Source organism: Camelus bactrianus, chromosome 25 (assembly GCF_048773025.1).
Source record: "Camelus bactrianus isolate YW-2024 breed Bactrian camel chromosome 25, ASM4877302v1, whole genome shotgun sequence".
Taxonomy (NCBI): domain Eukaryota; kingdom Metazoa; phylum Chordata; class Mammalia; order Artiodactyla; family Camelidae; genus Camelus; species Camelus bactrianus.
The window spans coordinates 9,583,693-9,609,910 of NC_133563.1; the positions used below are offsets into that span (position 1 = coordinate 9,583,693).

Sequence of the window (26,218 nt, forward strand, 5' to 3'; positions counted from 1 at the left end):
TCTCACTCGGACACAGTTACCTCTCAAGGTCTTAATTCCCTCTCTGGGGGAACCACCAGATTCGTTAATGGTCTCCTTACAGTTGGCTCTCAGAAATACATGTGTTCTGAACCACATATTGGGATAATTTTTTCATATGGCCTGAATGCTTTTTTGTCTCTTCATGCAATCTAGAACTACATTCATTTTTCAATACCTACATTACGCTACATATGTACAACTAAAATCGTGGCTTGCATTCATTACATATGCATAACTAAAATTTCTAGATCATTTTTTTTTCAAACTATAGTCAAACCAGGGCTTCCCTGTGCTTATATAACTAACCTATTTACTTATAAAACGTTTCAAAGTGAAGCGAGGGGACCAGCTAGTCCTGAGTCCCTTTTCCAGAGCAGAGCTCGGCAAATGGCAGGCCAGTGACACACCAAGGCCCACTACTTGTTTTGTTCTGTCTGCAAACATTTTTAAATTGTTGAAAAAAATCCAAAAGAATATTGCATGGCACTTGAAAATGATGAGATTCAAGTGCCTGTAAGTAAAGTTTAACTGGCACACAGCCACATTAGTGCCTTTGTGACTTGTCAAGGGCTGCCATGGTGCCACAGCAGCAGAACTGAGTGCAAAGATTCTGCCATAGTTTCGGCAGAGTCCGTCCAGCATGGAAAGCCTAAATATTTGCTTTGCAGAAAACACGTGCCATCCTCTGTCCTAAAGGACAGGGAATCACAAAAAAGTCAAGTAATTCCCTAGTTGGTTAGGAGCAGAACCTTATTCAGGATCTGACCTCTAAATTCTGTGTTCTGAATTTCCTAAATACCTTATTAGATTGTTCTTTTCCTCTTAGTCCGTAGATAACATATTCCAGTGGCTGGGATGAACAGAGATGATCAGCGCCATCAATTGTAATCTGTTATTCACATGTCTTACAAGGGACGCTGTGGCGCCATGGAAGGGACGTTGACTCTGGGCTGGGGAAGCCTACGCTCCACGCCTGGGCTGCACTCACCTGTGGGAAAGTTGGGGCCGCCCCCCTGACCTCTGGGCTCTGTTTTCCTCCATTGTAACATGGAGATTTTGTATAAGATGGTCTCTAAGATCTCTTGTGAAAAAATTGAGCATTATGAGGGAGAAATGTCTGGGACCTAAATGTTCCTACGTGTGCACTTGGAAATCTATCTCAGCTTAACTGTCCTGCCTTGCAAGTTGGCAACATTTAGGTGGCCAGTTGACCTACTTTTAACTCTTTTGGCTTGTCTTCTCTGGAAAAATTACCCTCTGTTATTGCATAATCACGAGGCCAGAGGCCCAACTCTCTTACTCTTACCCGTCTTCTAATTAGAGTTCGATTGAGCACTCTTGGTAGCCTTGGGGCCTCAGTGTTAACACATAGTAGGTACTTGGCGATCGATCGTCATGTGTGAAAGTGACCATTAACATTCACTGGCTACCTTGGCTGGACACTATACTCGGTGCTTTATATGCATTATTTTATTGAATTCTTCCAAAATTCCCATGGGGAAGTACTATAATTACTTCCACTTTATAATAAGGAAACTGAAACTTCAAGAGATTAAGAAACCTGTTCTAAGCTGCACAGCTGGTAAGTGGTAGAGACAGGACTTGACCCCAAGTCCAGCCGCACTCCCATCGCCGGCCTTTACCCATCATGCCCTATCACCTAACCCTCTTAATTCTCCATCTGTGGCAGCCGTGGAGAGACGGGTCTTCATTGTGATGGCTCCCTCGCCTTGACAAAGGCACATCGTTTGGATTTTGGGACCCAGATTGTGACAAGCCCAGATGAGAGTACCTGGCAGAGGGGGTCAGTTCACCCAGCCCTGAGGAGTGCCAGCTCTGCTGGTGTTCACACAGTCTTCGTCAGGACTGCCTGGCCGGGTCTCCTCACTCCCTGCCAGGAGTGAGTCAGCTAGCGTTAGAGCATCTAACTGCGTGTTGGAGACCCTCATTCACACAGCGCCAGCTGGAGGACACAGCCCGCCGAGGCACACCAGAGCCCTCTCCCAGCAAGTCCGAAGCGAGCGAGGTGGCCAGGCACAGACTTGTCCACAAGGAGGAGAGCTTTTCAGCCAGAAGTGCCAGCAAACCTGCATGCAATTAAAGAGACAAACTGGAGAAAATTCGGGTGGGGTGGGCTCAGGAGGCTTCGTCAGCCAAGTACCTAAACTAAACAGAAAGAGCAACTCCTGTTTGTTCCTACCTCTCTGTCTAAAGATAAGTGAGTTTTGAGGCTGACTTTTAGTGCTGAATTCGGAGGTCACAGACCCTGTGCAGGCTTGCTTCCTAGGGAGGGGCTACAACAGTTAGATACAGAGGCTTTTGGACACCAGCTCTTGGCAACAGGTCTCTTGCAGATCGGAATCAACCCGGGGAGTTAAAAAATACTCATGTCCAGGGTCCGCCCCCAGGGATATTGATTTAATTAGCGATGGGGTGCAGTTCAGGCACGGGGACCTTTTTAAAACCCCCAGATGATTCTAACGTGTGGCAGTGTTTGAGAACCACTGCTCTAGAGCCAGCCAGCCATGACTTGAGTCTTACCTTGATCTTACAAGCTCTGTAACTTACAATAACAACCTTTTGGGGCCTAATTTCCCTCATCTAAAAATAGCAAATATTAATACCTACCTGCTAGAGTTATCAGAAGCATCAATATGTAAAATGCCCTGATACACAGAAGGTGCTTTCATAAAAACATAGCTATTATTATTGTTAAGGTTCCTTTTCAGGCTTTGAATAAATGATGCTTAATTGAGAAATGGAAGAAAGGAATATGAAGAATAATAGCAAGAACAAGCCGGACAAAAAGAATATTCTGTAGAGCTGGGCTCTTAACCAGGGATTCATGAATGGCTTTCATGGGGAAGAGAGAACGGCTTCTTCCTTCCCAAAATAATATGGAAATTGATATGCAAGTATCATGCACAGAGAGAAATGCTATTTCCCTTGTTTCTGGGGGTCTGGTCTCCATCTCCATCAGATCTCTAGTTCCTGGAAAGCCCTTCTTGCCTTGATCCTCACTGGTCCCCACTGAGGTGCCCCCTGATCCAGCCTGCATTGAGGTCCCCTCAAGTCTAGCAGCTCTGTGGCTTCGCACTGCATTTGGGGCACAGGGATCCTTGGGAAATCTGGGCATCCCTGTGTCTGGAAGACAGTGGTCTCCCTCCCAGAACTTGCCATTGTCATGATGCTGCTTGGGACACTCAGACTGTAATCTTCTCCAAGAATCTCTCATTTCCTTGCTTTGTCTCAAAGACACGCCACTATCTCCCTTGTATAATCTCAAAGCCTGAGGCTTTAGCAAAACAAAAGCCAGAAGAAGCAAATGCGGGGCAGAGCAACCCTGCAGTTTGGTTCCACCCCGGCTCTCAGCTCCTCAAAGTGACTTCACTCATTGGTTTCTAAGTGACTCCAGCAGAGGTTCCTGCCTTTCCTCTTGCACGCGGGAGGGCCCTGTAGATGCTGCCAGACCAAACCATGAGCTTGATTGCAGTGTTGCTGAGAAAGAGGCAATTCTGGGTGGCCATCTTCCATGGAAGCAAACACTTTGGCTAAAATTCAATACCCTCCAGGGAAGTTAGCGATAATCATCCAATCACCAGGGAGTGCACTTAATCAGCATAATATCAGACCTGAGAAGTCATCACCCCGTGTTCATCAGCACAAAATAAAATTCTAGAATTCTGCACCATTTCCCTTAAAGGAGCAGTTTCCCAGGTAACCAAGCACTTTTCTTCAATAAGATTCTCAGGGATGCTAAGCAAATCATGAAATTTAAGTTATGATGGCCTGTGTTTTGCCACCTATATACATAGATATAAGATGATTACAAATATAGAGCAATTTCTCCAATTTCCCAAGGTGAAGATGAAAACATAAATTAAATCTTTTGGGCCAACTTGACTAGGTAAACTTACAGACATAGCCAAAAGAATCAATGATTACTGATACTTACTTTATTAATTTAATTGCACGTATCTTTGGGTTCTTCCCCAAAGAGTGATTTTAGTGTTGAATAAATTAATTGAGAGTCTACTCCATCATTTGAGAGACTTTTGAGGACTTGAACAGAAGAAGACCTCTTTTCTGAGGCTAACAAGGTGGGAGGAGCATTAATTTCCTTAGGGCAGAATTGGTGATTGGCTTAACATAGGCCATAAGCAGAGTTGCATCCGTGGTCCCTGCAGCTACTTTCTGTGCTTTATTTTGGCACCTCCTCACTAGGCATCGATGCCTTGTGTAGTTCAGTCTGGCAGGTAGGGCTCAACACTGCCAAGTATAAGCAGAGACTCAGGCAGAGACTCAGGCTTCAGACCCAAGCAACTTCCCAGTTTTCTTCTGATGCAACTTAGCAGTCCTTTGTTTATAACTCAGGGACTTGCTTTCCCTGAGATTGACCGCACAAGGCAATGGCCTCATATGTTGCCGGACCTGGAGTCACTCCACGTGTTATCCACACATTGTGCCAGTAGGATGGAGAGTGATACCAGAGAAAGCACCTACTCCTTGTGCTCGTCTTTATGTGTACAGTCCAGTGTGACTGGACAGGGCACCAGGAGACCTGGAATCTGTGCTCTTGTCATCTATCCGTTGGGGCAGACATATCTGCCCATCTTTTCTCATCTTGCTTTGAAAAGAAATGAAACAGTTGAATTCAGACCACATAAGCTTATCGACCCCTACTGGGTTTATAGGCTTGAAAGTGTGAAAAAGCATTTCTGAACCCCCAGGAGAAATGTGGTTTATCCAAGATGTTATTTTAATGGCAAAGTTTGTCATGGCTCAGAATGGGGTGCTGTCAAAGCTCAACAAGAACTAGAAAAATATAAATAAATCTTTCTTGGTGAGAAAAAGAAAACCACTACTTTAGGAACCCTGGCACAGCATGAGTGCCTGGTGATATTTCAGGCTATTTACCCATTGTTCACCTACTGGTCACTCATAGCCATATGAATGGATTTTTAATCTGCTCCCGAGGTCATGGTCAGTTTGGTTCCAGGACATGACAGAATAATATTACCTGCTTTTATGATTTAAAAAAAAGTGAGGGGAAGATAGGGGGATTATTACCACCTTCAGCTGGGACTTGAGATTGAGTTTTTCTTCTAGTTGTTTCCATAGTTTGACTTTATTAAGGAATAAAATAAAATGCTGACCCTTAATATCATTTCTCATGCCCTCACTCATCAGCATCTCAGGTTACTGAGTGGGTGCTTTGTCTTGTAGTTGTCCCTCAGCGCTGGGTTCTCTCACTTTTTAGCTGCATTGCTCTGCATAAGACACATAATACCCTGAGCCTTAGCTTGGTTGTCCCTGAACTAGGGATAAGATTGGTCCCTGCCCCGCTGGCTCACAGAGTGCTCATGAGACCTAATTGACCAAGGAGATGAAAAGCACTTTGTAAAATGTGGTCTTATTAAAGCTGATAAACATAACTTTGGACCATCTAGGGTATGAGGTGGTAAACTAAAGCATTGTTGGTTTAATACTTCACACTATTAGAATGAATAGAAATACTTGTTGGACTGTCCACAGTTTCATACCATGTGCTCTTTCTACCACTAGACCCTACTATTAGCTCAACCTGAGAACTGATAAGAAACTTCTTTTATTTATTTATTTTTTACTTACTTACTTATTTATATTGAAGTATATTTGATTTACAGTGTTGTGTTATTTTCTGGCATACAGCATGGTGATTCAGTTATACAAACATATATTCCTTTTCATATTCTTTTTCATTATAGGTTACTACAAGATATGGAATATAGTTCCTTGGGCTGTACAGTAGGACCTTGCTGTTTATCTGTGTTATATATAGTAGTGTGTATCTGCAAATCCCGAACTCCCAATTTATCCCTCCCTCATTCCTCCCTAGTAACCACAAGTTTGTTTTCAATGTCTGTGAGTCTGTCTCTGTTTTGTAATAAGGTCATTTGGGTCTCTCTTTTTTTTTTTTTAGATTCCACATATGAGTGATATCATATGGTATTTTTCTTTCTCTTTCTGACTTCACTTAGAATGACAATCTCCTGGTCCATCCATGTTGCTGCAAATGGCATTATTTCATTCTTATTTATGGCTGAGTAGTATTCCATTGTATAGATACACCACAACTTGATAAGAAACTTCTTAATGACAGTGATGCCAACAGGGATTTGGCTTTGGGGCAGGGTTTTGTATTATCTTGGAAGCTTGGGATTGATGGAATGTCAGTATCCCATGCAGGAAGCTTTTCCGGCCCCAGCCCTTAAATTGGACCAAAGTGGTAGTTTGGACTATTTGCTACCTGATGGTGAATGGAAACTTGGAGCTCTTTCAAATTATTTGCCTTATGTGGTCTTCCCATATCTCTCTTGCTCAAATCTCTCCAGCTTTAATTACCAGCATCGCTATCATCGTCATCTCGAACTAGCCCTTCAGCAGCACTTACAGTGCATCAGGCAGCTCTGAGTGCTTTACATCTGTTGAATTCATCTAATTCTTTCAACAGCCTCCTTCTAAAGACAAGGAGACCGAGGCTCAGGGCAGTTGAAGAACTTGTCCATGTTTCCATAATTAGTAAATTGCAAAGCAATGGTTTAAGCGAAGGTAGTCTGGACCCAGAGTCCATGTCTTAACAATTCTGCTGAGCTGTGTATCTAGTGTCGCTTCATGTGCCTGCTTCCAGGAATCTCCAGCGAGATAAAAATTTCTAAAAATCTGTACCTACTCTCTTGAGGGCCTAAAGGACAGTAAACTCCACGCAGAAGCATTTTCTTGGTGTTTTAGTCAGCTTGGGTTGCTGTAACAAAATGCCATAAACTGAGTGGTTTAAGTAACAGAAATTTATTTCTCACAGTTCTGGAGGCTGGAAGGCTGAGATAAGGGTTCCAGTATGGTAGGTGTCTGGTGAGGACCCTCCTCTGGCCCGCAGACCCCCATCTTGCTGTGTCTTCACGTGGCAGGAAGAAGGAGAGCTTCCCATTCTTATAAAGACTCTCCCATCATGGGGGCTTCACCCTCATGGCCTAATTACCTCTCAAAGCCCCCACCCCCGGATACCATCCTACTGGGGGTTAGGGCTTCAACACGTGAGTTTGAGGGGACACGTGCAGTCCATGACACTCAGCATCAATGACCTCTCTTCGATGACAGTCTGTTTTTCCAGTTCCTTCCTCTTGGACGGCCCTTCCTTCCTCAGAGTGCCCAGAAAGGACACGAATGTTGGGAAGAAATGCAGAATCATCAGAACTGGCCATTTGGGGACATGTGCGCCCTCAGGAAGGGGGACCGAAACCTCCCAAGAGGAGGGAAGGGCCGGGCAGTGAGGCCTGAGTCTCTAGGGAGCCAACCTAATGGCGCCGCAGAGCAGCGGGAAGAGAGGGAGCCTCGCCTGACCTCCAGTGCCATATCCAGAGGTCACACCGAGCCCTCGGGGCTGGCGAGAGAATGCAGGACACCCAGGCCCTAGCTGGAAGGGTGTGGGTGCTGCACAACTTGGAGACGACACAAACACCAGGGCTCTCACCTGCATCCCTAGCCCAAATCTTTGGAGCAGGAAGGGGAGTTAGGTGTGGAATGGAATGGCTAAAACCCACAGGTCTCACCTTCGTGGATCTATGTTCAGCAACAGGAAGGATGTCTTTTAGGGCCGCGCTTCAAAGGTATTGGCGTATGTGCTCTGCTCAGACAGGGATGACAAGGAGGTTGGTGAGTGGATCCAGCTGTGACTAGGGATGGTGTAAACAAAGGGAAGAGACAGGGACGGGCCCACCCGGGGACTGTGTTTTGGCACCCTTCCTGCCGTACCTAACACACTGCTCATCTCTTCCAGCAGCAGTGTCCTTGTGAAACGGATGTTCAGGCCCATGGAAGAGGAGTTTGGTCCAGCACCTTCGAAGCAGATGAAAGAAGAAGGGATGAAGCGAGGTACCACTCCTGTTGTTCCCCACCCCCACCGAGGGCACTGCTGTGGGAACCCATCCTCCATTATGATCAGTGGGGGCCGTTTCACCCTGGAGAGCGGAGAGCATGCAGCCCAGCCCGGGCCCCTGTGGTTCGGCGCTTGCCTGGAGATGTTTTTGACACAGGAAGTCCGCAGTCTCCTCCTTTGCATTAAACCTTATCTTTTAAATATCCTAAGCAAACGTTTATTCTTTCTGGGCACTGGTTCTTTCCTTCGCCTTGAGGGAGATGTAATGGATACACTGACTCATCGGGAGTGAGATATAAGGCTAAACAAGAAACTCTTGCCGTGTATGACAGTAGGGCTGAGATAAGGGCTGAGAATCGCTCAGTAGGGGTGCCAGCAATTCATCGCCTACAAATAAATGAACCTGTTTTCTTTGACATCACAACTTAGTCATTTTCTCTCAGTCAAGGATCTTACTCCACTTCACCCAGAGAGTGAGAAACGAAGCACCAGCGTGTCAATGTCTTGCTCAGCTTTTCAGTGCTGTGCTGACTCCCTGTCCGTCCACGTGCGAGAGGGAAGTGCGGGGTGGCCGCTGGCTGCACACCCTGCGGTAGCCAACACCCAGAGCTTCCAGAGACCTTTGGCTTGCGCAGCCCTGGGCTGTCAGTGAGTCAGGTGACCGTGTTCAACACGTACACCATCTGCACAGGCTTGAGTTTTTTGTTATTGAGGAATTTTTTCCTATTTGTTGAAATGGAATTTGCATAATGGCCAAGAACAGCCTCTCTGCAGCCTCGCTCAGCCACCTAGAGTCCTATGACCTTGGGAAGGTCCTCTGATCCTTAGAGTTCTCATTTGTGAAATGGGGGTGACGAGAGGACCTACATATATAGAGTGAGGATGGATGAGTTAACGTACGTGCAACACTGAACTCAAGTGCCCAGGACATAGTAAGCCTCCGTGCTCACTAATATAATTATTAGTTTCATTTTTAGGCCTGGATCTAGTTAAGGTGTATTATCATAAACATCAGTGAGTAATTAGCATTTCAGAATTCAAAGAGCATAAATTCCTGAGTAGTGTCTCTAACATTTGTAACATATAAACCTTTAAAGGATTTTCCGACGTCCCAGGCTCACCGTCAAATACTCGAGCGCACTTTGACTTTGAGCTCCGCTCCCGTCTGCCTCTTCTAGCTCCTCCTTTCCAGTGAGGCAGCATCATATGGAAATCAAGAGCACACGGGCCAAAGCAGTTGTAGCTTACATCCATGTTTAGTGCGTGCTGGCCGGTGCAAAGTTTGTGTTTGTCAGATTATTTTGAGGTTGTGAGGTCTGCACAGAAATTGCCACCAGGAATTGTGCTGGGCTGTGAGGAAGAGCAGTTATGGCCTTTGCGGCACCTGCCCCACAGGGACACACGGGGGCGCTGCAAGCTTCCAGCAGTAGAGACCTGGTTCTCCTAGGAGTGGCTTTTCTTTGGCAAAGGACAGTGGAGTTACTGCGCCCCTGGCCTGGAGCCCCTGCTCTGAGCTGGGCTTGGACAAGCACGAGGAGTCAGGGTCCCTGATGGCGCCTGCTGTTTGTGTGTTAGGAGTTCTCCCGGAGAGAGAAGGATCACAGCGATCACCAATGCTGTCATCTGCTGTTTTGCCTTTGCAGCCACTCCTCAGGGTGGCCCCGTTGCAGTCACTGGGGGCCGCCCCCGGTGGCTGGCTGCTTTTGTCCGAACAATATCTGGCATATATGGTGGTGGTTACTGCTGCCCCTAGTGGAGTGATCGTTACCCACTGATACGACCTGAATGAGAGCTGCCTCCCTGGGCAAGCCATGAGGGTGAGCTGTAAGCCCAGCGGGTGGGTGTGGCTATCAGCCAGCCCAGCGGGAGCGAGGGGGCCCTGCCCACTCCGTGCCTTTCTCTAGCCCCTCCACCTGCCTCCAGGCCACTGTTAACTCTTCCCAGGGCCCCCTGCAGCAGGAGTAGCAGCCATGCTATTTCAAAGACAAGGCTTTTCAAAGACGAGATCAGGAAACACAATGGAAGCTGTACTCATTAGAACATGGTTTGGGGTTTCCTTAGGGTCAGCCTACTGGAAATGACAGTGTTCTGCTGGGGGCTATGGGAAGAAGTTATAGAATGTTCACCTGTAACAGCCACCGAGGGGGTTTTGTTCTGTTGTTTTTCACTTTAATTTTCCTCATCTAGTCGTAATGAGGTCCTGCAGTCTAATTATGTCTCTTCATCCTGCTGAGATTGAGTCCGCTGATAGTGCCACCAGGCCCCTAGATCATTTTTAGCTGAAATGGGGGCTACAAATACAAATACAAAATACAAAATATTACTTCTAAAGGCCCAAACTGGGAAATCTTTGGAGACATTTTCAATCTATTTATTTAATTGATATTTAATTTTTATACGTGGTTCTTTTCTTCGGCTGTACACAAATGGAACATCTGGCTGTAGAAAGAAAATGATGCAGGCAGACCCCATGTGCACGCATAGACTTTGCCATTATAAAGCAGCAGCGCTAACGAAGCCCCTGGGGATTGGACAGGAGGGGAGAAGGGGTTAGAGCTGATTTCACTTCCCAGCTCCAGCTTCACTCTTTCAGGTTGGTGGTGACCGGGGCTCAGTAGGTATCTGACCGTAGTCGGGATCCAGGCTCAGCAGGGTTTTGGCTTGTGCTTTCTTCCTATAGTGGCCAAGTGCATGGGGCTTCAGCCTTGGCCCTCTTCCTTCCCTCTGAAGGAAGAACCAGAGGTCACACCCCTGGGAGGAGGGAGAGGGCAGCCAGCTCACTGGGGCTGGAGGGTAGCCTCTGAATGGCATCTCCCAGTTCTTCCTGGGAGCTAAGCCTGGAGCAGTTGCCGCGAGGCTGGGTTGGCAGTGGCAGGGTGTCACCGTGTCACCTGGGGTCCCTACCATCTCTCCTATTCTGTGCATGGTGAAATTCAGAATTATAGAGAAATGAACAGAAAGCTGCCTGCACCTTTGCTGAGGGCCCTAGAACCACTGCAGCTGCCTCCCAGCAGCACCTACTGAGGGAGGGACGGGTTCCGCGCGCCAGGCGCTGTGCTAACATCCCATGTGGATGTCATTTCACTGGACCCTCTCAGCAACCCTTTGAGGTTGGCATTATCTCCACCCGTTTACAGAGGAGACCTCAGCTCGGAGAGGTGAAATGCCCCGGCGCAGGCTGGACGGTTCTCCAGACCCTATGCCTCTCCCTCCACTTGCCTCTGACGCGCACCGTCTCCCTCCCGGTCCGCTGGTCTGTCTGCCTGGAGTTTGCTCTCCCCGGCCTCTCTCTCCCACCCTCCCCGCCCCTCTTGCCTGTGTTGAAGCCTACACACCCTCCATAACTCAGATCCCTCCTTCAAGTTAACCTTCCAGGGGGCCCCCCCAACCCCCGAAAAACTCAGGCCCCGTGAGCCCTCTCCTGTGTCTTTTGCCTTCATAACTCCTACGACTCTGTGCAGCTGTCTGCTTGTTGAGGACTGCCTGCCTCTCTAAGTGGACCATGGACACCTTAAGGGCAGGCCGTGCCTTAACTCAGGGCTGCAACCCCAGATCCTCGCACACAGCCTGGGACCTCAGGGCCCAGACAGGTATTCAGCATTGCTGAATGACCAAATAAATAAATGGAAGACAGAGGTCACAGAAAAATGGGTCCTAAAGAGATCATGTGTCCACCTGGGGAAATTCAAGTGTGAATGATGTGTGAGAGCATCTCACAGCGTGTTTGGTGTTACCCAGTTGTCAGTTTCTGTCATCAGATCCTCCTTAACAGCCCTTAGCTGCAGGTGCCTGTCACCCTTGGAGGATGTGGTCTGGGTAGGGGTCCGAGACTTAACAGATAACGTGTGCCTCTAACCCCTGTGTGAGGGACGGGGGCTCCTGGGGCAGCTGCATGGGCTCCGCGGTCACAGCTCCCCCCTTCTCTTTCAGTGCTTCTGTACGTGAGGAAGGAGACGGACGACGTGTTTGATGCCTTGATGTTGAAATCTCCCACAGTGAAGGGCCTGATGGAAGCGGTAAGCAATGACCCTCCTCTGGCCTCCAAGAAACCGGCTTGTAGTCTCCTGAGCTGGAATCCATTTATTAAATGCAGCCTTCAAGACGGCTCTGGAATGAGCTGTATAAAAGCAAAAGCAAAAGCAGAGATTGGCGGGGACACGGATTTCCATCCTATTGTGGCTTATTAGCATCTTCAGGAGAAGGAAACTGAAAAACTGCCAGTTCCCTGTCAATTTCAGGCTAATCAGAGTGAGACGCCATCGAGGAAGGTTAAATTGTGAGTTTCCATTTGTCTCATGGCTCAAAACCAAATTAGATATGGTTAACTTCCAAATATGTACGAACAAAAACAATCAGAAAGCGTCTTGCCAGCTGTGATAGTGCAATCCAAAAGAAAATATGACTTCTTGGTTAAGGAAAAAATATATATATTGCAGAGTTATAATGATTAGGTTAAGATTCTGAAGTCCCCCCCTCCCTTCTCATTCCCAGTTCAGCCTAGCATTCCCCAGCCTGGGCTCAGGAAGTTATTTTATGTTTTATCTATGCATTACCCATCTGACTATGACTTAAATGTGACTCTGCTTTGAATATGATTTTTAACTCCCCTGCATGGCTATGTTGTAGAAGATCAAGGGTTTTGTAGTGGTGGAGACAACGAGACTGCCAAGGGACAGTCCAGACTTGTTGGTCTGGAAAACTGCTGCACTGGAGCAGGCCATTGGGCTGTGGAGTAATATGTTAAAAATGTATAGGACAGTGCCTCGAAGTGGAATCATCCCTATGTGGGGTGTGGGGGAGAGTAATGTATTGTATCCTTTGATCTTGTAAGCCACGAAGAGATCGGGTTCCCTAGGCTGGCTCTGGGCAGACTCCATAGGGCAATTCTGACTTCATCATTCCTTTATTAGACCTGGAAAGGAAAAGATTTATTAAAGCACCAACACAAGCTTTCTCCTTGCTTCCTAAGTTGTGCAAATGGGAAAGCAGGGCCAGAGAAGCTCTTCCAGGGTCCCCAGGGGATGCAGTCTGGTGGGGAACTCCAAAGGAACGATCCTGGCGGCCCCTGCAATGTGGGGGCGGCCGCGAAGGACAGCAGGTTCTATTTACGTGACGACCTGAGCACAACATGGAGTGAGAGGCAGAATTTTGAAGATCACTGAATCCTGCTCACTGCACTGGTACCCTACGTTTCTGTGGGACCTAGTGGGGTAAGACAGGGCTGTCTCCAGGGTAGGGGTCCCCTGCAGACCAGCACCTGGCTAGTGTCTGGCATTTTACCACCCTGACACCTACCAACACCCACGGAGAGGCAGTGTAGCCTAGTGAGCCAGCATATGAGCTTTGGGCTCAGAAACCCGTGTTCAAATTCTGGCTGCGCCTCTCATGGCTGGGAAGGTTTCTTAACCTCTTCATCTTTGCAATGGAAGTAACAGTAGTACCTGCCTCACAGGGTTGTTGCAGGGGTGAAAGGAGATGCTTCAGATACCAAACTCTTCACCGGATTCCTGGTCTATATTAAGTACCCGATAAAGGTTAGCTTTTGCTACTGAACCATTGGGTTGAGTAAGAATCAGAGATACAGGGTGCAGACTTCCTCCTTTGCCTCGGGTTTTGGATTTCTCAAATAATCAGCTACTTGTAGACCTTGTCCAAAAGATGGAAAGTGATTTTGGCTCGTGATTCTATGATGGAATTTTCCACTAACTTGACACTTCAGAGGAGGCGTGGAGCTGTGCAAATGGCGCAGGTAACCTTGGAAGCCGTGTCAGGGGCTCCCCTCCTGAGCCCAGAGGCAGAAGGCTGCTCCCGAGAAGCCATATTGTTTGCCTCAAAACGAGAGAGCACTGTGACCCTGGCCCCCATGCTTTGTTTTGACTTTTAATTTTAAAATAATACCACATGTGGGTTTTAAATTCTTTAACAACTAAAAGCTGCATTTGTAAAAAAAAAAAAAAAAATCCCTAACTTTAAAGGAAATCTGTTTAATTGAGAGATACTATACTTGACCTCAAGCCATCACTTGGAATCCTGCCCCTGGTTGAAAAATGGTTTCTCATAAAAACAGTCTCCCGCTCATCATGGACCCGGCATGTACTGTGGGCCTGGGGTGTTTCTTCTCTAAGTGGGCGAGTCCCTTGGAATTTCCTAGGGTACCCACACCTGACCTTCAGAATCAGGTTCTCTGGGGGTTGTCCCAGGAATCAGCATTGCTCACACTCTCCCCAGTGGACACTGAAGCAAATCAAAGTTTGGGAGCCACTACCTGGTATTAGGGTCGAATTCTGCCCTAGGTCCTAAGTGCATATCTACTCAGATGAGAATAAGCCCCCTCATTATATTCTTTTGGGGCCAACATTCCTGCTGAAGGAGTTTTGATCAGTAGTTTTGAACCCTGCAGGCTATTTCATGTGCAGAGCCCCGCCCCTGTGGCTCTGGGGAACTGGTCCGGGGGAAGGCTCCCTCCTTCACCCTTCATCAGTGGTGTGGGAAGATCAAACGCTTTCTTTGTGGAGAAGGAGGCTCACAGTCTTCCAGGGACAGCAGAGCTCACAACTCCACATGGAAGGTGTGTCTTGTGCAAAGTGTGTGCATGTCCTGCAGCTGCTTTGGAGAGAGAAACACCTGCTTCATGTCGGCACCCCCGCTCTCCCGCTCCCTTCGTGAACTCGTTATTGAAGGGCTGGTTGTGCTCTAACCTCCTCACCTGTAACGTGGAGTCATCGGGAGCAATAAATGAACTAACAGAAGCCCCGTGGCCGCCAGCTGAGCACACGATGGCCGTGACTTTGATGGTGGTGCAGCTGCTTCCTCAGCAGAAAGCTTTGGATTGCTTTCCAGAGGAGAACGTTCTCTCATCTCTCCTGATAAACCCCCAATTCCCGACCCTCAGCCAGGCACTAGTTAGATGGGGAAGAAAGTCTGTCCTGGAGGATAAAGAGCCAGAAAAAAAGTTTTGCATTTTTTTTTCCCTTTAAAAAAAGTATCGGCAGCCAGTGGAGAAATGTCGATGTGTCGTGGAGACAGGACAGAACAGCACTGCCGCCCTTCCTTCAGACGGGAACCGAGGTCTGAGTCGGAAGGAGCCGCGTCAGGCAGGCTTGTTGAGCATCTGGAGACGGTGACGGTGTCGCTGCAGCCTGTGCACATGTCGGCCAGGCAGGTCACTGAATAGAATGAGTAGTTCCGCTGTCTAGAAACTGAGTTGTTTTTATGCTCAGCAGATGCTATGCTCTCCCTTGCGATGATGTTACTAGCTTGCCTTAATTAATGAAGTCCCCATGAGACCAAGGTCACAGTCCCCCCGAGAGCACGCCTGCGTCAGCTCCGGCAAAGGAAGGCGGGCTGGGACACGACTGACTGGGGCTCAGATCATGGCTGTGCAGCCTCAGGCATGTCCACCGCGGCATCTTTGGTTTCCTCCCCTGCAGAGCGTGGACGGTGCCCACCTTGAGGAATTGCTTTGTTTGTACAGCCCTCAACCTCTCGCTGTCTTAGAAAGAACTCTTTGGCCACCACGAAAAGGAATGGATTCAGGGTAGTCTGTACTGAACTCGGTCACTTTTCTGTAAGACAGACTAGACGATTCTCTTATTTATGGGTCCTGAGCCTCCCAGACCCTTACTTCACATGTCAGGAAGGCATTATCCATACACATCTAGATACTTACATAGAAAAAGGTAAAAAGTCCTCTCTCAGCCAGATCTTATTGAAAATTCCCATACCCGGTGTCACTTGGATCAAGTAGAATGTTTCTCTTTCATCTGCATGTTTCGTATCCTGTCAGTCAAGCCTTCCATGTAACTTCGATGATCCACATTGGCTTCTTTATTCTTATAATTAGATTTTAAACTTGATTATACATAAGGATTTGGTGATGGTGATGATGATGATACTGGAGGTGACGTGAGATTTCAATTTTTTTTTTTTTTTTTGGCATTTTTGGGTGAACTTACCTAGTAATCCACTAACAAAGAGCTCTAAAAAATAAAAAAAAAAGATAAAGAAGCTCTAGTTCTTGTAGCCCCCTTGCTATCCTTGAGCCCACCAAGGCAACTCATACCTCAGGGTCTTTGCATTTGTTGTCCATCCCGCAAGGAGTGCTCTTCTCCATGTCTGCAAGGCCCACTCCCTTCCTTCTGACCTCTGCTCACATGTCCCTTTCTCAGATGGCCTTCCCAGACCACTTGCACCAAGGGCATCCTTGTCACTAGTCCCTCATCCTGCCTTGTTTTCCCTTGTAGCATTTATCACCACCTGACATATTTAACACTTGCTGGATGTTCATTGTTTCTCTCTTCCCCGATAGAATGGAAAGTTCATGAGCGCGGGGGCTTTGTCTCTTGCTGTCTGCCGCGCACCATCAGGTCTTTGAGCATAACTCTTTGACTGCGTCAAGCACCCACTGTGTATGCGTCACCACTCTGAGCGCTATGGGTGACACCTGTTTCACATGCATTGCTTCCTTTGACCCTCACAATATCTCTGTGAACTTGGCAGGTCAGATGTCATCATCATCACTTACAGATGACGGGACGGAGGCTCAGAGTGGGGGTTACAGAATGGCAGAGCCAACTTAAGCCCTTGAACAGCTTAAGTCCACTTAGAGAGATGTCCACACATGAAAAGTTATTACAAGAAGAGTAAACACTCCAAGTCACAGCTCACAACAATGAAAGGAGAGAAGCTTAGGCAACGGTCAGCCATCAGGCAAGAAGCAGTGTGTGTAGTGGTTGATCCCACACGGTCGGTGTTCAAATCCTGGCTCTGACACTTCAGAGTAGTGTGACCCTGGGCACGTTACTCAGCCTCTCTATACCCCAGGCACATCATTTCTGAAATGAGAAGAATAATAATCTGGGTATTATTATGAAGATAATGATAAAATAATATGTAGGGTTGTTGCAAGGATTAAATTAAATTCATATACAAGGTGCTTAAAGTAGCACATAGAAGCACTCCCTGAATGGCTGTGCGTATAGTAGACGACTGTAAGAGCCATGGGGTGGGGAGGCAGACTGAGCTTCCTCCGAGCCAGAGGGGCTAGAGAAAGGGTATTCTCTCTGGCGAGGCTGGCAGAGGTGCGCCGGAAAAGGCGGCTCACGGCCCGGGTAGCACCCTCTCTGTGCAGCTGAGCCGTCCACACAAGGAGATGAAGGGAGATGAAGGCCTGTCCTTCTGATGCTGTTGACAGGTCATGGGCAGCCACCTAGGAAGTATTTGCAAGCACGAGTCCCCTCCTTTTTTCAAATGTGCATCTTGGAGCCTACGCTGAACAGTTTGTAACTCCAGATCCAAGTCCTGGCGTGCAGAGCCAGCAATTCAGTTGGATGCCTCTAGATCAGGCAGACAGAGTCCTGCATTGGTGGAAACCAGTGGGAAACTCTGAGTTCTGCCTGTCACATACCTGAGGCTTCTGGGCAGAGAGAATTCCCCACAAAGTAAAAGTGTAAAAGTCTAAAAGCTGCTGATCATCAGGCAACCAGTAACACCTTGATGAGATATGTCCAAGACCTAGGGTCCTCTTGGCTGTCAAGGAGGCCTTTGGGGTCCTTAAAAATATTAGTCATGGGCTTTTAAAAATGATGTAAGTGTACAGTCAGTTCAGACAACTTAAGAAACACAAAGGAAAAAACAAGCACTCCTATTGCGCCCGTTCTGAGAACTGTCACGTGGCACGTGCTTTCCACGCATGTGGGAGCGGAGGGCTGTCTGGGTGTTATCCAGCTCCCGGGCAGAAGTGTTGCTTCTGTAACCCCCGACAGATGGGCAGCTTCCTCCACATGACATCCTGCACTTCTTTCCAGGCTTCTGAATTTGGCAAAGCACACTTCCTTGCCTGGCATGGAGACAGAGGACGCCATGTCAGGGTGGCATATTATCGAGCTGCCTTTGCCTTTGATGATTGCACTGAGGGCAGGACTTTGCCCTCCTGGAAACTTGCCTGCGACAGCCAGGTGCACAGGTGTCAACTTTGCCAGTTGCTTCTTGGTCCTGGATGGAGTCCATGAGCCCCACTCCAAACAGTCCCAACGTGTGCCCATTTTCTCTCAGGCTTCAGAATCCGAAACCAGACTGCCAGGCTGTGATCTTTCAAATCCTGTCTCTGCCTCCTCCTAGCTGAAGAACCCTGGGCAAGTTACTTAATGACTATAAGCCCAAGTTTCCTCGCCTGAGAAACAGGTTTCATGAAAGCACCTGTTCCGTTGTAATGATGCAAGGATTCAGCAGCTTAATAGATCCAAAGCTCCCTTTGCCGATACGTGAAGCTCTTAGTAAGCAGTCAGCAAATGCTGGCTGCTGCCTGGGCTCCCAGCAGACCCAAGTCAAAAGTGGAATTATGCAGGGTTATGCAAATCTCCCAGTTCTGACTGTTACCAGCTGAGTTGTGAGCCAGCCGTGCGTTCATGCCTTGGGAAACTGGGAATCACACCCCTGAAAGGAGAAGCTCCCAGAATCAGACTTCCTTCTCTTTCAGAAAAGGGGAACTAACAGATAGGAGCTGGCTGATGTTGAGTGGAAAAAAGGAACGTATTTTATTTTATTTTTCCATTTCATTTTAAAAAGAAGTTCCAAATGACACTCAAGTTCAAAACCCAACTCTTGCAAGCCAAGCAATTCACAACGATAAACTCTTCATTACTTTTTTCACTTTGTGCTTTCCTCTTTCGCTTTGGTGTTGCAGTGTGTCTCTGTTTTTCACCTTTTCTTCAGAGTCATTCTTTACTTTTCCTAAATTGTTTCAGTCTCCTCTTAGTGCTCTGTGATTTGAAAATACAGTTCCAGCCACCTTCCCCACCAGTACACTCTAGCTCCCCTCACCCCCCAGGTAAGAAGAGACTTTTTGAGCTTCCGGTTCTCCTCTCCCCTCCTGTGCTTGCTAGGGTGAGGCCACCGTAACATTTACCCCACACTGTCCCCACAACTCCAGGCTTCTGGATGCTACCGAAATAGTTTAATATGCTCTTTCTAGGAAATGATTAGATTTTCCTTCCGTTACGTTCTTTTTACTTCAAGAATCCTTATTTAGCACTTATTTCACATTCCCAGTCCATTTAACCGTACATAGTTACAGACACCTATATGTGTCTATAGATAGACCATCTATGTCTGTGTATATAGAGAGAGGAAGCATTGTATGTAGCTATATAACTATAGGCGTGTATAGGTTTTACAGGGAAACTTTTTGCAAAAACAACCTGCTTTTACCATGTGTGTATTGATAGTGATGCTAAAGTGACTTGGAGGAATAAAGCATTTTCTGATCTGGAAATGAATATGGACTCATAGCTCCTGGTTGTGTGAGACTTCAGTAACCCTGAAAACGCAGACTCTTGTGGGAAGGAGTATGCTGGCGGACATAGCTGGGTTATGGTAGTCATACTTTTAAAGCTGAAGTATTAGAGGAATGTGACTACCTCTGTCTGTCACCTGTGTGGCCTGTGGCTTGTTAATAAACCAGGAGATGAAACAACCAAAAAATGTATCTAGATATATATGAAGAGCGTATAGGTAGTGTCTCTCTCTCTGTGTGTGTGTGTGTGTGTGTGTGTGTGTTTATGCCGCAAAGCTGGTTCTTGTTTCCCCCACGCCTTGCCTAGCTGGAGTCTTTGTTCTGATGCATCTTCTCTTTAGCTAGAGTTCTTCTGTGAGTATTTTCCTCAAATGGGACGGTTGGGTGAAAAGCATTTCTCAGATGCCATTCTTCTTCGTTTTTTTTTTTTTTTTTTAATTGAAGCACAGTCAGTTACTGGTGCACAGCATGATGCTTCCGCCACACCTGCAATTATTTTCATGTCCATTTTCACTATAGGTTACTTCACGATGCTGTACGGAAGAAGTCTGTTTTTTACCTGTTTTATACATAGTTGTTAGTATTTGCACATCTCAAACTCCCAATTTATCCCTTTTCACTCCTTTTCCCCCCACCAGTAACCATAAGTTCGGTTTATTATGTTTGTGAGTCTGTTTCTGTTTTGTAAATAAATTCATTTATATTTAAAAATGTGGAATTCACGAATCTGCATGTCATCCACGTGCAGGGCCCGCACTGCGCTTCTCTGCAGCGCCCCAGTGTTAGTGTGCGTGCTGCAGACGCGAGCACGTGCGTCTCCTTCTTGATCTGTAGGAGTTTTTCTCTAACTTAAAGAAGTTAGTTCCATGTCTGTCTTTTGTGTTCCAAAACAGTTTCCCAGTGCATTATTTGTCTTCAGATTTTTGGGGGTTGTTTTTGCTCTTCTGCTCTTTTAAATTCTGTACTGTTTTATCCACCTTTTGACCTTTTTTCTTCAGGTTTCAGATCTTGCTTGGAAAGAGCCTCCATACTGAAAGATGATATCGATACAAAGAATTGACCCACAGCTTCCTCTTGTGTGGTTTCATCTTTCACATGTAAACCTTTGATGTGATTTATTCTGATGTAAGGAGTGGGGCAGGGACCCGGCTTAACGTGTTACTTTCTGTATGACCACCTATTTAATCCAACGTCATGATCAGAGTCCATTGTTTCCTGGCTGAAATGACAGCTTCCTCATAGATTAAATTCCCGTGTGGCTGAATCTTCTGTTGACTGATTTATGGTTTGTCCAAAGGGAGAGCCATTTTGAGAGTCTGACTCCTGAGTGAAGGCCGCTGGCACGCCGGAGAATCTTCAGGACAGTGAACTTAGAACTTTCTCTCTTGCCTCTGCTTGGCTCCCCTTCCACTCTCATCTGCCTTTTTGTTGTTGGTTGCAGATATCTGAGAAATATGGACTCCCTGTGGAGAAGATAACAAAGCTTTACAAGAAAAGCAAAAAAGGGTAAGAAAGAAACCAGATTTAAATGGACTTCCAAATCAGATATGTCTACATAGTGCTTTAAAAAAAAACGAGATGGTGCCCATCTTTTGTTGCTTCTGATGTCCACTTTCATAAAAATTGTGTGTCATCCTTCCAAAGGAGTGCTGAGCAGCTTACATATGCCGTGCATTTTGAAGACCTTTAATGAGAAAGGGAGGGATTGGAGAGTCATGACATCAGCTGACATGCCCCACTGCAATGATGGGATTAGCGGGTAGGATAGAGGGGTCTAGAAGTGGCGAGGGCGGCACTGGGAGCGTGGCAACATCGCCCTTCTGCACAGGGTGGAGTTTATAGGGACTTACATGCTGCTCTTGGGGCTGGTTTCAGGGCAGCACAGTAGGAACAAAGGATTCAGGGCATAGGGGATATTTCTGCGGTCATTATTAACAAAATGATCAAAATGACTGCCGGACCTGCTTGCTCTCAGTGTTAAGAACAGTAGCTCTCATTTATTTGGGGTTCAGGAGGTTCTGGGTCCCCTGCTAAGTGCTTTATTATTCCTTACCATTCAATGAGGGAGATTCTCAACCCAATTTAGTGCTGAGGAAACTAAGCCAGATGAAGGCCGAGCATCTTGCCCAAAGTCTCATGTTTAGCAGGTGAAATGCAGATTTGAACCCAGGTCTGTGGCCCCAAAGCCCAAGTATTTAGCTCCCACCTTCTGCTGCCTGCTGCCCCCAGCCCTCCCGGGGCTTCCTGTGTATGAGGTTCTAAGCGTGGTGGCCACAAGAGCTGAGTTTAGTGACAGGAGAGGGTCTTCATCGAGTCAGCTTCTGGAGCTATTTTCATACAAAAAGCAGAAAATGGGTCTTTAAACTCTTCTGTGGGCCTCTTTCATAGAGGAAATTGTCTGGGATCCACAGGCTTTCCTAGTGATGGAGTCTCTTGGCTGGAGTCAAGCCGGAAACCTTTTCCACTTGAACCCCGGTTGAAGAGCTCACTAAAATGCTTGTTACAGTTCTTTCCAAGGTCAGTGCGGGAGGCTGAGTGTATTCCTTTGATGGTGAGATTTGAGTGGTGTCTGAAGGCCTTATGCTGAGCAGAAACCCTCAGTGCCGGTGGACATGCCAATGGTAGCATCTCTCATCCGCTGAGTGCTGTGTCAGGCCCGGGGCTAAGTACTCTAATCCTAACAACGACCCTCTAAAGCAGGGTTGTTATTCTTATTTTTGCAGAAGAATAAACTGAGGCTCGGAAAGGCTAAACAACTTGCCCAATGACTCATAGCTGTAAAATGACAGTCAGTCCTCAGACTGAGGTCTGTCTGGCTTCAAAGAAGGGGATCGGCTCAAGGGCTTCTGAATCATGGACGGGCCCTGGAAGCTGCTGGGTTTCCTAACAACTAAACCCACCAGGGATGGATAACCAAGGAGCAGGTCATGTGTGGTAAAGTACGAACTTCAGAGCGAGGCAAAGCTAGTTCCAAAAGCCAGCTTAGCTGTAAACTAGCTGAGTGGGCTCGGGGACAGGCTGGAACCTCACTGAGCTCAGGCTTCTCATGTGCGACATGGCGAGGACCGTGCCTGCCTTCAGGGTTGCCGTGAGGATGGAACGCGAGGTCTCAGGGACACTGGGGCGTGCCACGTGCTCCACAAAGGGTAGCTGCAGCTCCTGTTTATTTTCTTTTTCCTCCTAAATGTATTTTAAATGTATTTTCAAGAGGCAGTATAGTTTAATGAAGAGTTAGGGGAACTGACTTTTTAGGTCCTCGCCCTGTCAATAGTCAACTCTGTGATTTCAGGTTCTGTTAACTTCTCTGGGCTTCAGAGTCCAGATCGAGAAAGCGAAAGTTTTGGGTTGAAAGGTCTCTCCAATCCTGTTTCATCAGGAGCTGGTTCTGAGAAATCCAGCCTTTGCTTTCCTCAAACTGGTTTCTGGGGAGAGAGAAATACAGTGATGGCTTCTCTCCCTGCCTGTCTCCTCTCCCCTGCCCCGAGCGCCTGGGTCACGGCATCTCTGTTTCCTTCCCCACCTGACCCCGGCAGCATCCTGGTGAACATGGACGACAACATCATTGAGCACTACTCGAATGAGGACACCTTCATCCTCAACATGGAGAGCATGGTGGAAGGCTTCAAGATCACGCTCATGGAGATCTGAGCCCTGCTCTCGGCAGCGGCCCTCAGTGCCTTCCTCCCGGGGAGAGCCACAGGCCCTGGCCCCAGAACCCGCAGACCCACCTTGCCCATCTCACACCTGCTGTTACACGACTGCGCTGGGGAGGGGGCGAGGCCCAAAGCCCCACCTTCTGTCCGAGCATTTGGCCCACCCACCGGCTCCTGCTGGGGAGCCAAAGGCCCAGCCCCTGGGGAAACGGCCTTGCGCCTGTCACATCCTTATTTATTGTCCACCTTTTATTGAGAGAGCAGGGGCCCAGGCCTGCCAGGACTCTGCAGGTCACGGCTAGCTCCAGGTAACACCGTCCAGTGCCCTCCCCTTCAAGGGAAACACCGCCAACCCGGTCATCCTGAAGAGCCCGGCAAGGCTCACTCCTGGCGGCTCCCATCTCCATGGCTGCAGATTGTCTGGACAGAATGAGCTGCTGCTCAGGACACCCCCTTACAGGCCAGAAACCTCCAGGTTGTTCTTGGAAGGTCATCTTGCTGATCCCTCCAGGGGCTCCCAGCGAGTGGCCACCAGGCCTTGGACAGGACGATGTTCAGCTTCCATGTAATTAGTAAGCAACACAGAAGGCGTGCCCGGCTCTCATGTATATAGTGTTGATAATATTGCAATAATATATTTTACCTGTGGTACGTGGGCATGTTTACTGCCACTGGCCTAGGGGAGGCACATCCCTGGAAACTCTGCTTTCTACAAGAGGTTTCTGCCTCTGTTTAGGAGATGTGCTGAGCGAGGGAAGTGGCCTTTAGGGTGTCAGGTGGCTGCAGTGGGTGCCAAGACAGCTGCCCCAGTGGGCACACCCAGGGCCTCAGTCCCGGTCCATGGAGGGGCCCCTGCATGGGCACCACCCGCCCTGGAGGCCGCTGAGTTTCTCTCCGGTGATGTGCTTCGCCTGACTCTCCCTCCCAGCTGTCTCGTGGGAAAGGTCAGATTGTCTGAGGCCCCAGCCCCTCCGCCTTTGGCGTTGGCATCGCCTGAGTTCTCCGGAGAGCCGGCAGAGGGTTGCCATCAGGGCCTGCGCGGGGCCGCTGCAGAATTCCTTGACTGTCATGAGGACCCTGGCCACCGTGTGGGGCCTCGCAGTTTACAAGCCCATTCTTCATCTCAAGTGGCCCCTTCAAAGCCCGACTGCGCTTCTGAGAGTGGTGCCAGCAGCTCAGCTTGGAACCGACAGGCCAGGGCTGCCTCCCAGGGCTCGGCCGGCACCGGAGAGGCGGGGATCAGCCGCGTCTGCTCCCAGCTGCTGGATGTGGAGGGAGGGAGGGAGCGAGAATGCCTCAACAGCCCTGGCTCTTCTGAAACCAGCGTCCGGCGGACGACTGGGAGAGAGAAGGTCTTGTCCTCCTGCTGGGTGCCCTGGCAGACGAAGAGAAGAAACACTTCCCTGAACAATCACAAGATCACAAGCCGTCCGGGCCACTGCTCTCTTTGAGGGGACAGGAACGTGGTCTCGGGGTCTGTGTTCACCCTGTGGGTTGAAGCACTAGCTTTTTTGGTAGCCAGACATCCCCCACCTCCCACACCAAACCAAGGTCCTGGATCAAAGACAGCTGTTATGTAAGGGCCAGATTTGCCTGTAAAGCACTTTGATGTCTTACCTGGGGGCTTTCTGTCCAAGGGCTCCGGGCCCTCCCATCCCATCTGCCCCTGAGGCCCAGAGCAGGAAGGAAGGGCCACTCCCACCCAGCTGTTCCTCCTTGAGGCTGCAGCAGATTTGCATGGAATGGAGGGCAGGTGCAGAGCCTGGGACAATCTCCAGGTGTGGGGAGGGGCACCTCACTGTGTGTCTTCTGGACACATTACCCTTCCTTGTGGTGCCTAAGGTTCACACCCTAGATTCAGCTCTGCTCCAATCAGTCCTCTCCTCCTCCACTCTGACTGCCATGCCCTGGACCAGAATCGTGGGGACTCTCCTGGGTACCAAGGAGCCCTGCTCCAAGATGGACAGATGCAGTGTTGGAAAAATACATGATGTACGATGCACTCCCCATGGTCCTCACCTAAGGGGTGGCTGCAAACATGACTGGCAGGCATAATGGCGAATACTGTTGGGCTGGGGCATAGGACTCCAGAGTAGGAAAAGAGACAATTTCCGGCAATCTGACACAGGTTCCCGAGCCTTCTCTCTCCAGCCTGTGTGGGAAGAATGTTTGCTGGGCCTGCCCTAGGCAGAGGCTGAATTGGAGATGCTTTTGCCTCTGTCCCCAGTCCCTGGACAATCATTGTGGTGACCACTGCCAGAACAAAGCATATGAGGTCAGTGGGGCAGACTGTCCCCTCCCAGATCTGTCCCCATCTTATCACGTGCCCTCTGCATTCTCGGTATGCCCATGGCTTGTCCTTCACTATGTATGCGAGCAGAGCTTTGATGAGCAAAGTTGTCCAAGCAAGAACACTCCAGAGAGACAGGAAAACTTGCCTTTTCTTCTTTTTTCTGTCCCTCAATTACACTCAAATAAGTAGGCTTAAAAAAAATCCATGTAAGATGAGGAACATGTGAAACAAGTGTGTTTCTTTCTTTACTTACCCAAATTGCTTAGACTTTGTTTGGAAATTGGGACCAACAGAAAAATGCAGTCAGATGTCATCTTGGAATTGGATCTTAAAAGACTGAGGCACGTCCCAGCCCAGAAACTTAAGAAGCATGAACTGAATCAAACATTTATTTTCCTTCTAATTTAAAATTATGAAAATGCAACAGAAGCAAAGGGTTTGTGCCAAATTCTATGAACAGCCCTCTTTTAAAGACAAGTGAGGGAGATAGATAGATGGACAATTTGCTCTCGTGTTAAAAAAAGAAAAAAGACAAATGTAACTTAATAGTTTTGTAAATGGGAGAGGGGGAATCTATAAACTATAAATACAGTTATTTTATTTTTTGTACATTTTTAAGAAGAAAAAAAAATAAATATTCATAACGTAAGAGTAAACTCGAATGTCTGGTGTTTTCCGTGAGGTGGATGTTGGGGCTCTTAGCCTGACTGGAAAGAGGCCTCGGTGTGAGCTGGAAGATTCTGGCTCTGCTTGGGCACCTCAGGCCCTGGGCTCCAACACAGCGGGCATTTCCTCTTCTGGTTGCTTTGCTGGGCCCCACCTCAACGTCAAATGAGAAGCAGGCTGGAGACAGCAGAGGCCTTGGGTGAGACCATGACAGGCCCGCAGGGTGGTTCTCCTTCTGAAGCTCCTCAGGGCAGGGCGCAGGTTCTGTCCAGTGCTCACCTCCTCACTCCTGGCTCCCTCACCCCGACCTGAATTACCCCAAGAGCCCGCCGGTTCCCCAGCTCATCTGTACCCACCTATACTCAGAGGCTAAAACC

At 48.1% G+C, this 26,218-nt stretch overlaps 1 protein-coding gene across 5 annotated transcripts in view; it reads left to right on the plus strand.

Annotated features, from left to right (window-relative positions):
- Window positions 1-25,824, plus strand: part of GRHL2 (grainyhead like transcription factor 2) — a 143,031-nt gene extending 117,207 nt beyond the window's left edge. For 3 of the 5 annotated variants that reach the window (XM_045517228.2, XM_010955781.3, XM_045517227.2), the window contains exons 13-16: window positions 7,838-7,932; window positions 11,867-11,952; window positions 20,671-20,735; window positions 22,763-25,824. In XM_045517228.2, coding sequence (XP_045373184.1) covers window positions 7,838-7,932; window positions 11,867-11,952; window positions 20,671-20,735; window positions 22,763-22,877 — 361 coding nt within the window. In that variant the 3' untranslated portion in view covers window positions 22,878-25,824. Of the gene's footprint in view, window positions 1-7,837; window positions 7,933-11,866; window positions 11,953-20,670; window positions 20,736-21,952 lie in introns of all 5 variants that reach the window. The other 2 variants (XM_045517230.2, XM_045517225.2) reach the window with 2 other exon arrangements.
- Window positions 25,825-26,218: the final 394 nt, after the last annotated feature.